The sequence below is a fragment of the Alexandromys fortis genome, unplaced genomic scaffold (assembly GCF_014885135.2).
Source record: "Alexandromys fortis isolate MF-2015 unplaced genomic scaffold, M_Fortis_MF-2015_v1.1 scaffold_72, whole genome shotgun sequence".
In the NCBI taxonomy this organism is placed as follows: Eukaryota; Metazoa; Chordata; class Mammalia; order Rodentia; family Cricetidae; genus Alexandromys; species Alexandromys fortis.
Window position 1 is genome coordinate 8,262,228 of NW_026067969.1, and position 13,105 is coordinate 8,275,332.

A 13,105-nucleotide genomic window follows, 5' to 3' on the forward strand; every position below is an offset into this window, starting at 1 on the left:
CCAAATCGGCTTCCTGTCCTCGGACGCCCATTCCTGTGACTGACGTGTGAGAACAATGGCAGCGGCACTAGAACCCCTGGAGTCGGTGGCACCGGGTTTCACTCTATAGATAAAGGAGCAATTCCTTTCATGTGCATCTACCAGGACCACGGCCAGCCTTGCCACCCTGCCGCTCTATCCCGTGCCCACTTCTGGTTAGGGCTGGAACACACTAAGGGCAGGTACGATGCTTCTGGTAGCACTGAGTCGGAAAGTAACTCCTGCGTCTCTGCAATGACTCAGACCAAGCCAGAGCATTATATGAAGGAGCCTGTCAAGCCCCACCCTCGAGGCTCTCAGATCTCATTGGCTGCTCTGTCATTTTATGATTGGGTTGCCATGACAGCCCAGTGTAGCAGGTTTCCAATGAAACCTGCCTACACTCAGTAATTACACACACAATGAGCACAATCCTGGTGGCCCCTCAGGATCTAAGCTCCCCTGTGCAAGCGCACCTCCCACTCCAGACAAACTGCTTTCTTTCCCAACTTTCAGATTAACTGTGAGACAAAGATGAAGGGGAAACTGGAGTAGTTCCTATAAGAGCCTGCAGGAACCAGACTCACAGGCACATTTACGTGGGGGTGGGGGTGGGGTGAGAATGAAACACTGCAGTGGACAGCGAGAAGCCTGAGAACTGAAGCCTCTCCAGCCCGTTTCCCAAGCCTGCTGGGGGCTTCCTGCTGAGAAAGGCAGGGGCTGATTCATCTCACGAGCACTCTGTGCAGTGTGAACACTGACTGCTGCCAGTCCTCAGTACTGACTTTCAGAGTCTGTGCTGATCGGAGGTGCTCTGCTCTCTCTTCTTCTGAGCTGTGCTTGCTGCTCTGCCTCCCTCCTGCCTCCCCATGAAGCCCACCAACCCATTTCCCCTCCCAGGAACAGAGACAGTAAATGGTGTGGGTCTCTGCAGGCCAGGCTAGAAAGTCCCACCCAAGGCAACCCTGACAAAGAGTACCCATAGGAAGCTAGGAAGTAGAGCAGTTATTGTTATAGTTTAAAAAGAGATCTTTCCCCAGCATGGTCTACAGAGCGAGTTCCAGGACAGGTTTCACAACTACAGAGAAGCCCTGTCTCCAAGACCCTCCCCTAAAAGTGATCTTTTTAAAAGGTAGCCAGCTAATTCAGGGCAGACGATGAGCAGGGCTCAGCACGAGTGTCTCACAAATGAGCAGACCACTGCTCCCAGTCTGCGGGAGAAAGTGGCATCCTCTTGTGGTACAGTAAGCTCAAATGCATCAGGCAGGACAACCGGGAGCTCATCACAATCCCTTAAGCAGGGACTCCCCTTGATGTCAACGCTCAACTACTGCAAAACTTGTCACAGCAAAGTCCCCATCTATTGGTGCAAGCTAGGCAAGCATTTACAGGGGGATTCAATGTGACATTTTGGGTGCATCTATCGTATGTCAAACATGGGGGAGACTTCTCCTTGCCCTGACTGAAAAGAAAGATTCTGGAACAACTCAGGGCTTGAGTAAGGCTGCACCTGCTGCAGACAGCCCCGTCTGTTCTAAGTGAGCGCTTGGTCAGTCCCGTTGAACAGTTCTCTGAAGGGAAGTCAACACGGTTTCAAAAAGACTGGGGTCAAGTCTCAGCCCTCTTCCCCTTAAGTTCTGGTGATTTACTGAACTTTTCTGTACTTCACTTCCCCAGCCTCCAGCTGGAGTGCTGTCACTTACCTTGGCTCCCATGAGGACAGCACACAAGTGTGAAAGGCCCTGACACCTGGCTGACCCTGGTGGCTGTGGTCAACTCAAGAGTCACCAGCCTCTACTCTTCCACGACTCCAGGCTCTCCTAGGATCCATCCCCAACCTTGACCTTCCTCTGGGACCTCAGGTAAATAAATCATGAACCACCTGGCAAGGGGAATGTGACCTTCATAAAGCTGACAAGATCTGCCCCGTTTAACACTGTTTGGCACCAGCATTTAGGAGGCAGAGACAGGTAGACCTCCGAGCTGGGGCCAGCCTGGTATACAATAATGAGTTCCAGGGCAGCCATGGCTACATAGTGAGACCCTGTCTTGTAAAACAAAACAAAACAAAACAAAACAAAACAAAAAAAAAAAAAACTGTCCCCTTTCAAGGGACCGTCTCTTTCAACTGTCCTCTCATACTCTAGATAAATGAAGACACTATACTTTAGTTCATCCCTTCCTTTCAAATGGCTTCTTCAGTCAAACAGACAAACCCAGAGGCTAACCTACTGAAGTAAACCTTTCCTCTCAACAACCAGTTTGCAGTGATGACAGACATTTTGAACCAAATCTTGTGGCCTTCATCACCCAACATTCTCCAACGCCGAACTTTTTTCTTTTTCTTTTTTTTAGTTCTCCCCCCACACACTCATTTTTCACCCTTCCAGGAAAATGATACCAGCCCAGCCCCTAAACTAGAAGGACCTCTTGAAGGTGCTGTTACCTTAGGAAACTGTTCCACACTCATTTTTCCCCCTTCCAGGAAAATAATACCAGCCCAGCCCCTAAACTAGAAGGTCCTCTTGAAGGTGCTGTTACCTTAGGAAACTGTTCTGCAGGTCCGACCACCAGCAAGATGGTAGGTCTCTTTTCCGTGGCCTCAGCCCTTCCGTTTTGTTTCCCCAAAAAGGTGGGCATCTGGTCTCCCCGAGCAGGGGTCTGAGTGCCTTTGACTCCATGATCGATGCCCTCTCTGGAATCTTGGCACCCAGCTCTAGGGAAAAAGCTAGACAGAAAATGCCACAGCATCTGTAGCATGCCGGCTTCCTCCAAATGCCACTGCTGATGACTGTTCACTTCTTAGGGATGTGACCACAATACCAAGGGTCTCTAGCTACCCAGCTGTCTGGAATACTAGCTGGGAGTTGCCAGGCTGAAGCTCTACAAGCAGGGGCTGTTTCCTGCTTTTTCAAATTCGCTCGTGCCTAGCTTGAGAAGTAGCTCACTTAGGGAGCCTCCTCCCCGGCTGCTAGCAATAAGGAGAGCAGCTGGGCTACTTCAATCAAAACTCACTTCGTCAGGTGACGGACGATCAAAGGCTTGGCTCTTTTTTTCTTTTTATAATGCAAAAAATGATATCCAGACAGACCTCTCCTGAGAAGGAAACAACTTGGGGCTCCCAGTCATTCAGCCGCCCTCGCTCATTCCGCAAGCTCAGGACAGAGCATCTAGTCTGCATTCTCACTGCAGCAGGGCCTGGCCAATCACCTCTGCCGACACTACCGGGTTCATTATCCCGACCACCAACCCTCCAATCAAAGGCGGAGTATTTCCTGCCTGCAGCCCAGCTAGTCCGCTGGGAGGTACAGACCAGGTTCATTTTGCTGAATCTGAGCAGGCTCGTCTTTGGGGACAACTTCCCGTTCTCCCCAGGGTACCTTCCCGAATGCCACTCACCACATTCAACGTGATCGAGGGTCCTTGGCAACAGCTCTTAAGTCACTTAGCATCACTCTCTCCCCCCATTATTCAGTTTTCTCCAACCCAAGTCTAGCAGAAGGCAAGACCACGGGGTAGTTGTTTCCTGAGATCACAGCAGAACGCGAACTCCTCTGCCCCCACCCCCACCCCGCCCTGGACTCACGGCTGTCCACTTAGCTGGGCAAATGACCATAATTAATCTTTAGTTGTTTTTAGTTTCACAGCAGACAAATACAAGTGACCAACTATCATCCCCCACAAAGGTGATTCAAAATGTTCATAATCATTCTATTTTAAAGATACAAGCTCAAGGCTGGGGAAACGGCTCTGTTGGTAAAGGCACTTGCCAAACCCGGCTGATCTGAGTGTGATCTCGAATCCACAGGGGGAGCCCAGGACCTACTCCCTCAAACTGTCCTCTGATCTCCACGTTGTGTGCCCACAAATATATACCTAAACATATTTACACACATAAAAATCACATTAACAGATGTAAGCCCCCCAAAAGTCCATTAGATTCTTGGGAAAGAATGGGGAACCTCCAGCTTCTCCCACTGCTACAACCCCCAGAAAAGAAACCTAGGTGGGCCGGGCGGTGGTGGTGGTCCACGCCTTTAATCTCAGCACTCGGGAGGCAGAGGCAGGTGGATCTTTGTAAGTTTGAGGCCAACCTGGTCTACAAGAGCTAGTTCCAGGGAGAGGCTCCAAAGCTACAGAGAAACCCTGTCTCAAAAAAAAAAAAAAAAAAAAAAAAAAGAAGAAGAAGAAGAAGAAGAACCTAGTTGGATATCAACTTTCAAAAGTTCCAGCCCTCCGCATCAGTTTCAGTTTCAGCTTATTCTGTAGATGTGAGAAGTACTCATACACGCAAACCCACAAATAAACACATTCACACGTACACGTGTTATCTTTGTTATATAACTCTGCTTAAAAATTTTCCTTTATTTTTGAGAATTCCTTAAATGTATCCAAAGAAATAATCTACTCATTTTCCTAGTTTCCCTCATGCCCCTATAAACCCTATACTTTTTCTTTTTTTGGTAAATAACCCACTAACTCCAGTTAGTGCTGCCCATGGGTGCACAAGTCTGGGGTCATTCAACTGGAGCGTGAGAAACCTATAAAGTGATCAGCCAGTAGTGTCTCAGCCGGGGTTTGATCTGGAGCAGGTAACCTCGTGACCCTCACAGTCAGGTGTGTGCAGAGCTCCACTCACAACACTCCATCCCATCCTCCAGCCCTTGCATTCCTTCTACCTCATCTTCTAAGATGCTTCCTGAGCTGGGGCTGGAGAGAAGGCTTAGAGGTTAAGAGCCCTGGCTGTTCTTCTAGAGGTCCTGAGTTCAATTCCCAGCTCAAGCCATCTATAATGAGATGTAGTGCCCTCTTCTGGCGTGCTGGCACACATGCAAACAGAACACCATACATAAACAATCAATAAATTAATAATTAAAAAAAGATGTCCCCTAAGCACCAGCTTTGGTGGTGGAGGTTACCACAGCTGTCCTGTTTAGGGCTGAGCACGCAGTCCCTTTCTCAGCACGGAGGGTCCAAATCTCTCTGCTGACTGCTGCCCACTATAAAACGCCAAGGACTAGAGCAGCCCGGGTCTGCTGGTGTTCCAAACTGGGAAAAGGACTTTTATTTTTTTCAGGGCAGGGTTTTTGTGTAGCCCTGGCTGTTCTGGAACTCACTCCTTTGTCCAGGCTGGCCTTGAACTCAGAGATCCACCTGCTTCAGCTTCCCGAGTGCTGGGATTAATGCTGTGTACCCCTACTCCTCCCTGGGTTAAGGACTTTTTTTTTTTTTTTTTTAAAAAAAAAGCATACTGGAGACTGAATCCAAGGCTTTATAAACACTAGACAAATCCCTACCAATGAGTTACAAACATCCCCAATTCCTTCTAACTCTAAGATTGTCTAAGTTAGGATTTATATTGGTGTGATAAAACACCATGACCTAAGCAACTTGGGGAGGAAAAGTTTATTTCATCTTACATCTCCTAATCACAGTCCATCTAAGGAAGTCAGGACAGGAACAGGAGGCGGAACTGGTGCAAAGGCCATGGAGAAAGGAGTGCTGCTGACTGGCTGGCTCCTCACTGTTTGCTCAGCTTTCTCATAGCACCCAGGACCACCAGCCTGGCTGTGGCCAGGCTGCGGTGGCAAACACCTTTAATCCCAGCACTTGGAAGACAGAGGCAGGCGATCTCTGTGAGTTCAATGCCAGTCTGATCTACAGAGCAAGTTCTAGGACAGCCAGGGCTACACAGACAAACCCCATTTCGGGGGAAAAAAAAAAAAGAAATAAAACAAAACAAAAAACAAAGAAATGAAAATAAAAATCAATAATCTTTATTAATGATTCAATATTCTTTCTTTTGTTCTTCTGTCCCCACCACACACATATTGTTCCCTACTAAGGGTGGAATCTAGAGTCTCTGCACAAGCACTTAATAAATAAAACTTTTCATAAGCCAGGCAGTGGTGGCACATGCCTTTAGTCCCAGCACTCAGGGAGGCAGAGACAGGCAGATCTCTGAGTTTGAGGCCAGCCTGGTCTATAGAGTGAGTTCCAGGACAGCCAGAGATACACAGACTGTCTTGAAAAAATAAAACAAACAAACAAATAAAACCCTTCATTTCCAGATGGGGTCTCTAAGTTGTTCCGGCTGCCCTTGGACCCATTCTATATCCAGACAGCCTTGAACTTGATCCTCCTGCTATACCCCACAAGAAGCTGGATTTATAGGCCTTTGCCACCAGACCCATTTCTAATTCAATATTCTTTTCTTTAAAAAAATATTTATTTATTATGTATACAATATTCTGTGTGCATGTCTTCAGGCCAGAAGAGGGCACCAGACCTCTTTACAGATGGTTGTGAGCCACCATGTGGTTGCAGGGAATTAAAACTCAGGACCTGGGGCTGGAGAGATGGCTCAGTGGTTAAGAGCATTGCCTGCTCTTACAAAGGTCCTGAGTTCAATTCCCAGCAACCACATGGTGGCTCACAACCATCTGGAATGAGGTCTGGTGCCCTCTTCTGGCCTGCAGACATACACACAGACAGAATATTGTATACATAATAAATAAATAAATAAATATTAAAAAAAAAAAACTCAGGACCTTTGGAGGAGCAGGCAATGAATGCTCTTAGCCACTGAGCCATCTCTCCAGCCCCTAATTCAATATTCTTATGTGCAAAATGGGGACAGTTAATAGAACTGTTTGTGCTACTTTGGGCCAGTCTAGAGCCAAGACCCTAAATAAACACATCAATTCTATGTATGTGTGTGTGTGTGTAATACTGGGGACTGAATTTAGGGCCTTATCCAAGCAAGGCAAATGTTCTACCTAACAAGGCACAGCCGTAGCCTAACAAGTTAATACACTCATACACTTAAACCCTGTTTAGGCACAGAAAGGCAGAAAAACGAAGGAGATAGTGATGTTTGGGGTTCCCGCCTACAAAATTCCCTCATGTAGTAGGTACCAGCTTTTAATCACACTTCTACATATCACGGAGCTGAATTACAAACACCAGGGCCTCCAGTCAGGATTATGAGGAGCTGGTTCACACCTTCCTGCCTATAACAAGGAAAAACTATGGCTATATGAAGCAATGCTTTCAAGCCATTGAACACACACAAAGGCCAGTGCTTCCTGAGAACCGTGGAGAGGAGGCAATTGCTGCACTGCCATGGCTTCCTGCCTGGAGTTTCCAGGCTCTCACGCAGAGGCGGAGCTTGAATGGAGCTGGGCAATCTAATCTCCCAACATTAAACAGATGAGGCTGCTATCAGAGCAGTTTGAGTATTCAGAGGCAAGGTACAAAGAGGAGACAGCTGCAGAGAGAACCCTCACAATCCAGGTTTAAGGAAGAACACTCAAGAGGGTCTGGCTCCAAACAAGAGGGCATCTATCAAAGAAGGCCCTCTGCGGTCCAGTCTGTTTCTAACAACCACATCCAGATTCAGGCTGGAGGGTATTTTATCACACGTGTTCCCATCACCTGCACAGACCAGGGCCAGCTGTGCTTTATGTGTCCTTCACCAATATTCTGTTAAAACTCTTCCATCTTTGCCGCCTCCTTTCCCAGTGGTTAATATAGCCCATCTCTCATGCCGCGGCACCTAACTCAGAGCATTGGGGAGCTCACTGGTTTCTTTTGGGTCACCTGTCAATTACCACATCTCTAATTTTACTTCACTCGGCTTCCTGGGTTTGAGGCCCACCCAACTCTAACGCAGGGTTGGCACAGACAGCTTCCGAAACCTGCAGCCTGTACGCATCGGAGGCTCAGTAGGATGAGGGTGCCATCTGCAGTAGTATGCCACACTTCAAGAACCCGAGTCTGCTGAGAAGATTCTAAGGAATGGACCTGGTGGCAAGCAGCTGAATAAATGGCTTGTTCCAAATGACCCAGAAAATAAGTGTCCAGGGTAGAACATCCTCGCAGAGCACACAGGACCACCACAGAGGGCCGCGGGAGCCTCGTAACAGAGCCACGGGAGTGCCTGCTCCCATGCCCACAATGCCCACCTCAACCACCAGGCCTGCCTACCTATTTAACTACCTGCTACTCATCTCTGCGTTACTTTGCATAACATTCAGAACAGGTGCTGTTAGAGGGAACACCTGCCTTTTAATGAAAAAAAAAAATGAAGCCAAACTTCATTTGACAGAAAGCCAGGTTGATTTGGCTGACTGATTTCATAATGAGGACTGATTATGCCAATGAGGTCACAGGGAGGCCCCTGTCCACCAGCTAAATGGGTCAAACCCGAGGCTCTAAGGCAGTGGTTCTCAACCTTCTAATGCTGTGACCCTTTAATACAGTTCCTTATGATGACCCCCAAGCATAAAATTATTTTCATTGCTACTTCATAACTGTAATTCTACTACTGTTGTGAATTGTAATGTAAATATCTTGTATGCAGGATATTGGATACATGACTCCTGTGAAGGGGTCACCCAACACCCCACCAAGGGGTCGGTCGAGACCCACAGATAGAGAATTACTGTTCTGAGGCTTTTCACCAAAACCAGAACTGAAACCAACAAACAAAAGATACAAATGTGCAAAGAGACACAGGAGTTCAAAGCCAAGTGGTCACGATTCACTATTTCAGAGACACAACTGTAGCAGGTAAGGGTGTCTAGGCTGGAACAAATCAACCAGCTAATTCAATTGAGTTCCTCACTAAGCTACCCTATGGGAGCCGGAGTTTCAGGATGTAAGGCAGGGTGAACAGACCAGACCCTCCTGCCAGTGACTCAGCCCTCAATTAAGGAACAAGGAACAGCCAGCCCTTGTCCCCTGGCACTGCTCAGGCGTTAAAGCTGGTAGTGATGAAAAGCATGGAATCCCCTAATCTGCATCGAGGAGGGAAACACAGAAAACCCCTGACTGGGGCAGAGAACAAGAGGTCTATACACATCAGTCTCCTGAGTGGCTTGTTCCTGCTGGTGAAAGCCCGTCCCCATCGTTCAAGGTGAATGCCTTTTCAACAAAGATGCCTTTTTCTAGTCTCTAAAAGAAAAAAGTGTACAAAATTAGGACAAGAATGAAGCCAGTCTTCACTGAAACACGCCGTGATCTACGTTCTCCCAAGACCACAGTTCTCATTCTGATTAGATTATCTATCAATTCCTGAGAGATACGAACTGAGGCCAACATGTAAAATCCCATGTGCCTAAAACAAAACCTTCCCATCCACACCCTTCCACTTTCTGGGAGTCCAGAGACAAACCTGCAGCCTCAGTGGGACAGTGTATGACCAGTTTGCACAAGGCCCTGGAATTTGATCCCCAGAGCTGCCAAAAACAGTGTTTTTGGTTTCTCAAAAAATGACTTAAGGATCAAAGCTTGGGATCGGGTTAGATCAGGTAGCTCCAACACACAGAAACCAGAGGGAGGAAGATTATATGAGCCCAGGAATTCCCAGCCAGTCGGGACAACCCAGCAGAGTCCAACAAAACAGATCAGTGATGCGGTACCATCTTAACTTCCCAAGACCAAAAGGATGTTGGGAGACAAAGGCAGATAGGGATGTACTCATGGCCAGACAGGGTAAAGCGTGAGAGTCTGTCTCAGGAATAAATAACCAAAGAGCAGGAAGAGGAAACCACTCAGACTGCCTTCTACAGGCAGCAGAACTGTCAAGGGTAGTTGGGAGAATTCTAACAAAGAATGACTTGCTTGAACCAGACTAGCTCTTGAAAACCATTCCGAAATATATTTATTATGAAACTATCTACTTCTCTGGTCCTAGTTTCCTTTTCCTATAGGTTGGAGATTCAGAAACTCTAGTAAACAAAATACTCCTACAACATGAAAGAAAAATGGAAAAAAGTGAGCTGCGTTCCAGTGTGTTCTATAGGGTGCTACTGGAACAGCTCCCCCCAATGCCTCTGCAGGCCCTGGACGAGCCACTTCCTTGGTAAGCAGAGTGTGGAGGCTGAACTGCACACCTGAATGTGCTCCAGATCTAACATCCTATGGGGTCAAAGTCCACCTGAAGATAACATTTCCGGCCAGTACAGATGGCCGTGAACAACTATAACCCAACGCTTGGTGGGGGTGGAGACAGAGGCTCCTGAGTTGCAGCCAGCCTAGGCCACAAAGTAAGACCATCTCAAAATAAAATAAAATATCTAAATACCTATCTACAAATAAATACACACGACACTAACTAAACGCAAAAACAGAGATTCAGCATGTGGAAATGGGCAAAGGCCAATGGAACTGGCTAAGGTGGCCACTGTCTCGCTTTAATCTAACAGGATGACTCACTGCGCCACGCAAAGGAAGGGGACGGTTTAGCACAGTTCCCTCAGTTCCTGGTGACCTAAACTACTCTCTCTGGCTAGGAGTGTGGCTCAGTGTAAAAGCATTTGCCTGGATATACAGGACCCAGGGTTTGATCCCCAGCAAGACACAAAACCCCAAACTAACCTCCTCTACTGTTTTCACCACTGACATTTCAGTGGCCTGAGAATTTTCTCAAGGGGGGGAGGGTGGAGGAAGGTGGGCCCAGGGTGGCTAGAATAATGAGGAGAGCTCAGGGAGCAGCAGGAACAGCAGGGACAGCAGCTGCCTCCCTCCTCTGCTCCAGTGGAGAAGGGGCCGGCTCCAGTGGAGAAGGGGCCGGCTCCAGTGGAGAAGGGGCCGTGACTCACCCCCTGCTTCCTGGAAATCCAAGCCTCTGCAGCTCCTGCTGCCTCGTTTGCTATTGATTTGCTTTAAAGGGAAATGCATCTTTAGAACAATGCCTTTGGGGTTTGTTGTTGTTGTTTGTGTCTTGTCTTTACCGTTCAGGTCTTTTCTGCTCCACACATTGGAGCAGCACTTACCTTTTGAGGGGCTTTGGATTATGCACTAATGTGCCAACGTCATAAGCTGAAAGAGCACACTGTAAAGTGTTTCATCTGTTTTCATACATAGTGGCCTTGAACTTGCAGTTCTGCCTCTTCCTGAGTGCTGGGGTCGCTGGAATGTACACCCAGTGCAATATTGTAAAAGCTAAGGGTAAATTCCTATCCCTTAGGAGGAAGGAGACTGTGTGCTGAACTGGGTAGACTCCAAACAGTGGGTTCTGGTATTGACTTGGCCCAACCTCTAGGCCTCAGACTCAAGAGCATAAAACCTTCAAAGGTTTTAACTAAACTCTAATGAAGCTTGCCTTCTCAACCTCAAAGTCATCTCTGAAATCGAGGCAACATTTCCCAAGACTAATGAGAACAAAATGCTTGAAGGTCAGTGCTGTGAGCATCTGTGTCCCAGGAAACATCTGGACTGAACACCCACATCTATAAACAGTAATCTCATCCTTCAGAATGTCTTCATTTTAATCTTCCCAAGCTTCACAAGGCCAGGCTTCTCAGAACCCACACCTGCTTCCAAACTGCTTTAGCTTGCGGATGAGTCTGCTCTCCACGGCCACTCCCCCTTTACTCCTGATACCCTTTCACTCTTCACATGCGCAGACTGGAGGCAGAACCACATTCAACCAATTTGAGGCATTATGTTTATAAACAATCAACAGGAGGAAAGTCACCTGGTATGTATCAGACCCAGTACGGTGGATCACACCTACAATCGCTGCTACTTAGAAGGCAGAGGACAATTGCCTAGGCCACAGAGTAAACTCTCAACGTCAGTCTGGGCAAATTAGGAGAACCTAATCTGATACCCTCTTCTGGCCTCCATTGGCATCAGACAGGCACATGGTGCACGCACATATGTAATACATACATACATACATACATGCAAGCTAGCAAACATATATACATAAAATAAAAATAAATATGAAAAAGATTAGATCCACCTGCCTCTGCCTCCCGAGTGCTGGGATTAAAGGCATGTGTCACCACCGCCCGGCAAAACATTCTAATTCTTAGCATAAAAAAATGGGAGGCTAGTCATGGAGTGGTGGCACACACCTTTAATACTAATACTTCAGAGGCAGGCAGATCTCTGAGAGCGAGTTCCAGTGGCCAGAACTACACAGAGAAACCCTGTCTCAAAAGATATTGGAGGCCTGTTGCCATGCTGCAGATGACAGCCCTGCCACCATGTCCTACAGCACAAAAATGTTCCAAGAAGCAGAGCACTTGGGGTAGGGCAAGAACAAAGGTGCTGTGTAAGAATGGGAAACTTGCTAGGCTAAAGCGGGCAGTTCCTTTGATCTCCTGACCTTCTGACCACGGAAGGCAGCAGGTGTCACAGCATGACTCTCTGCAAGATTCCTGGTGGCCAGAGTGAACCGGGAGCACGCAAGTCTGGGTGAAGGGAAAAACCTGATTGTTGTTTGGAAAACTGGAACTAATGACACAAAATAGAGTCACCTGGAAAGAGGTACCCTCAGCCGAGGAATTGTCTCCATCTGATTGGCCCATGGGGTTTTTCTTAATTGCTAATTTATATGGGCAAGGACAGCCTACCATGGGCAGTGCCATGCCTAGGCAGGTGGACCTGGCCTATATAAAAAGGCAGCTGAGCAAGCCAGAGGAAGAAGGTCAGTAAGCCTCTGTGGTCTCTGCTTCAGTTCTTGCCTCTAGAATGATGGAGGTGGGTCATCTGTCTATCTGTTGCTTTCATTGGTTAATTAATAAAGAAACTGCTTGGCCTTTGATAGAACAGCAGCTTAGGTAGGCAGAGTAGACAAAACTAAATGCTGGGAGGAAGAAGGCAGTAAGGCAGTCCTCATAGCTCTCCTCTCCGAGATGGATGCAGGTTAAGATCTTCCGGTAAGCCACCACCTCGTGGTGCTACACACATTATTAGAAATGGGTTAATCAAGATGTGAGAATTAGCCAGTAAGAGGCTAGAGCTAATGGGCCAAGCAGTGCTTAAAAGAATACAATTTGTGTGTTGTTATTTCGGGTAAAGCTAGCCATGCGGGAGCTGGGTGGTGGGATGCAGCCCCACCATTCCATACTACACTAGATTCCTGACTTGACTTCCCTCTATGATGAACTGTACCATAGAAGCATAAACCAAATAAATCCTTTCTTCCCCCAAGTTTGCTTTAGTGGGTGTTTTCACAGCAACAGAAAGCAACTAGAAAAGAGAAATCTAAAAGAAAAACTTTTTACATTATTAAAAGTGGACAAAATCTGGAAAAATACACACACACATACATACATACATATATATA

General features: G+C 47.2%; 1 protein-coding gene across 2 annotated transcripts in view; it reads right to left on the minus strand.

Annotated features, from left to right (window-relative positions):
* Slc25a25 (solute carrier family 25 member 25) overlaps window positions 1-13,105 on the minus strand; it is a 34,699-nt gene that overhangs the window by 14,033 nt on the left and 7,561 nt on the right. Inside the window, exon 1 of one of the 2 annotated variants that reach the window (XM_050155395.1) lies at window positions 2,560-2,793. The exons of the other annotated variant lie outside the window; for it this stretch is intronic. Coding sequence (XP_050011352.1) covers window positions 2,560-2,778 — 219 coding nt within the window. The 5' untranslated portion in view covers window positions 2,779-2,793. Of the gene's footprint in view, window positions 1-2,559; window positions 2,794-13,105 lie in introns of those variants that run through there. 2 annotated transcript variants of the gene reach the window in all.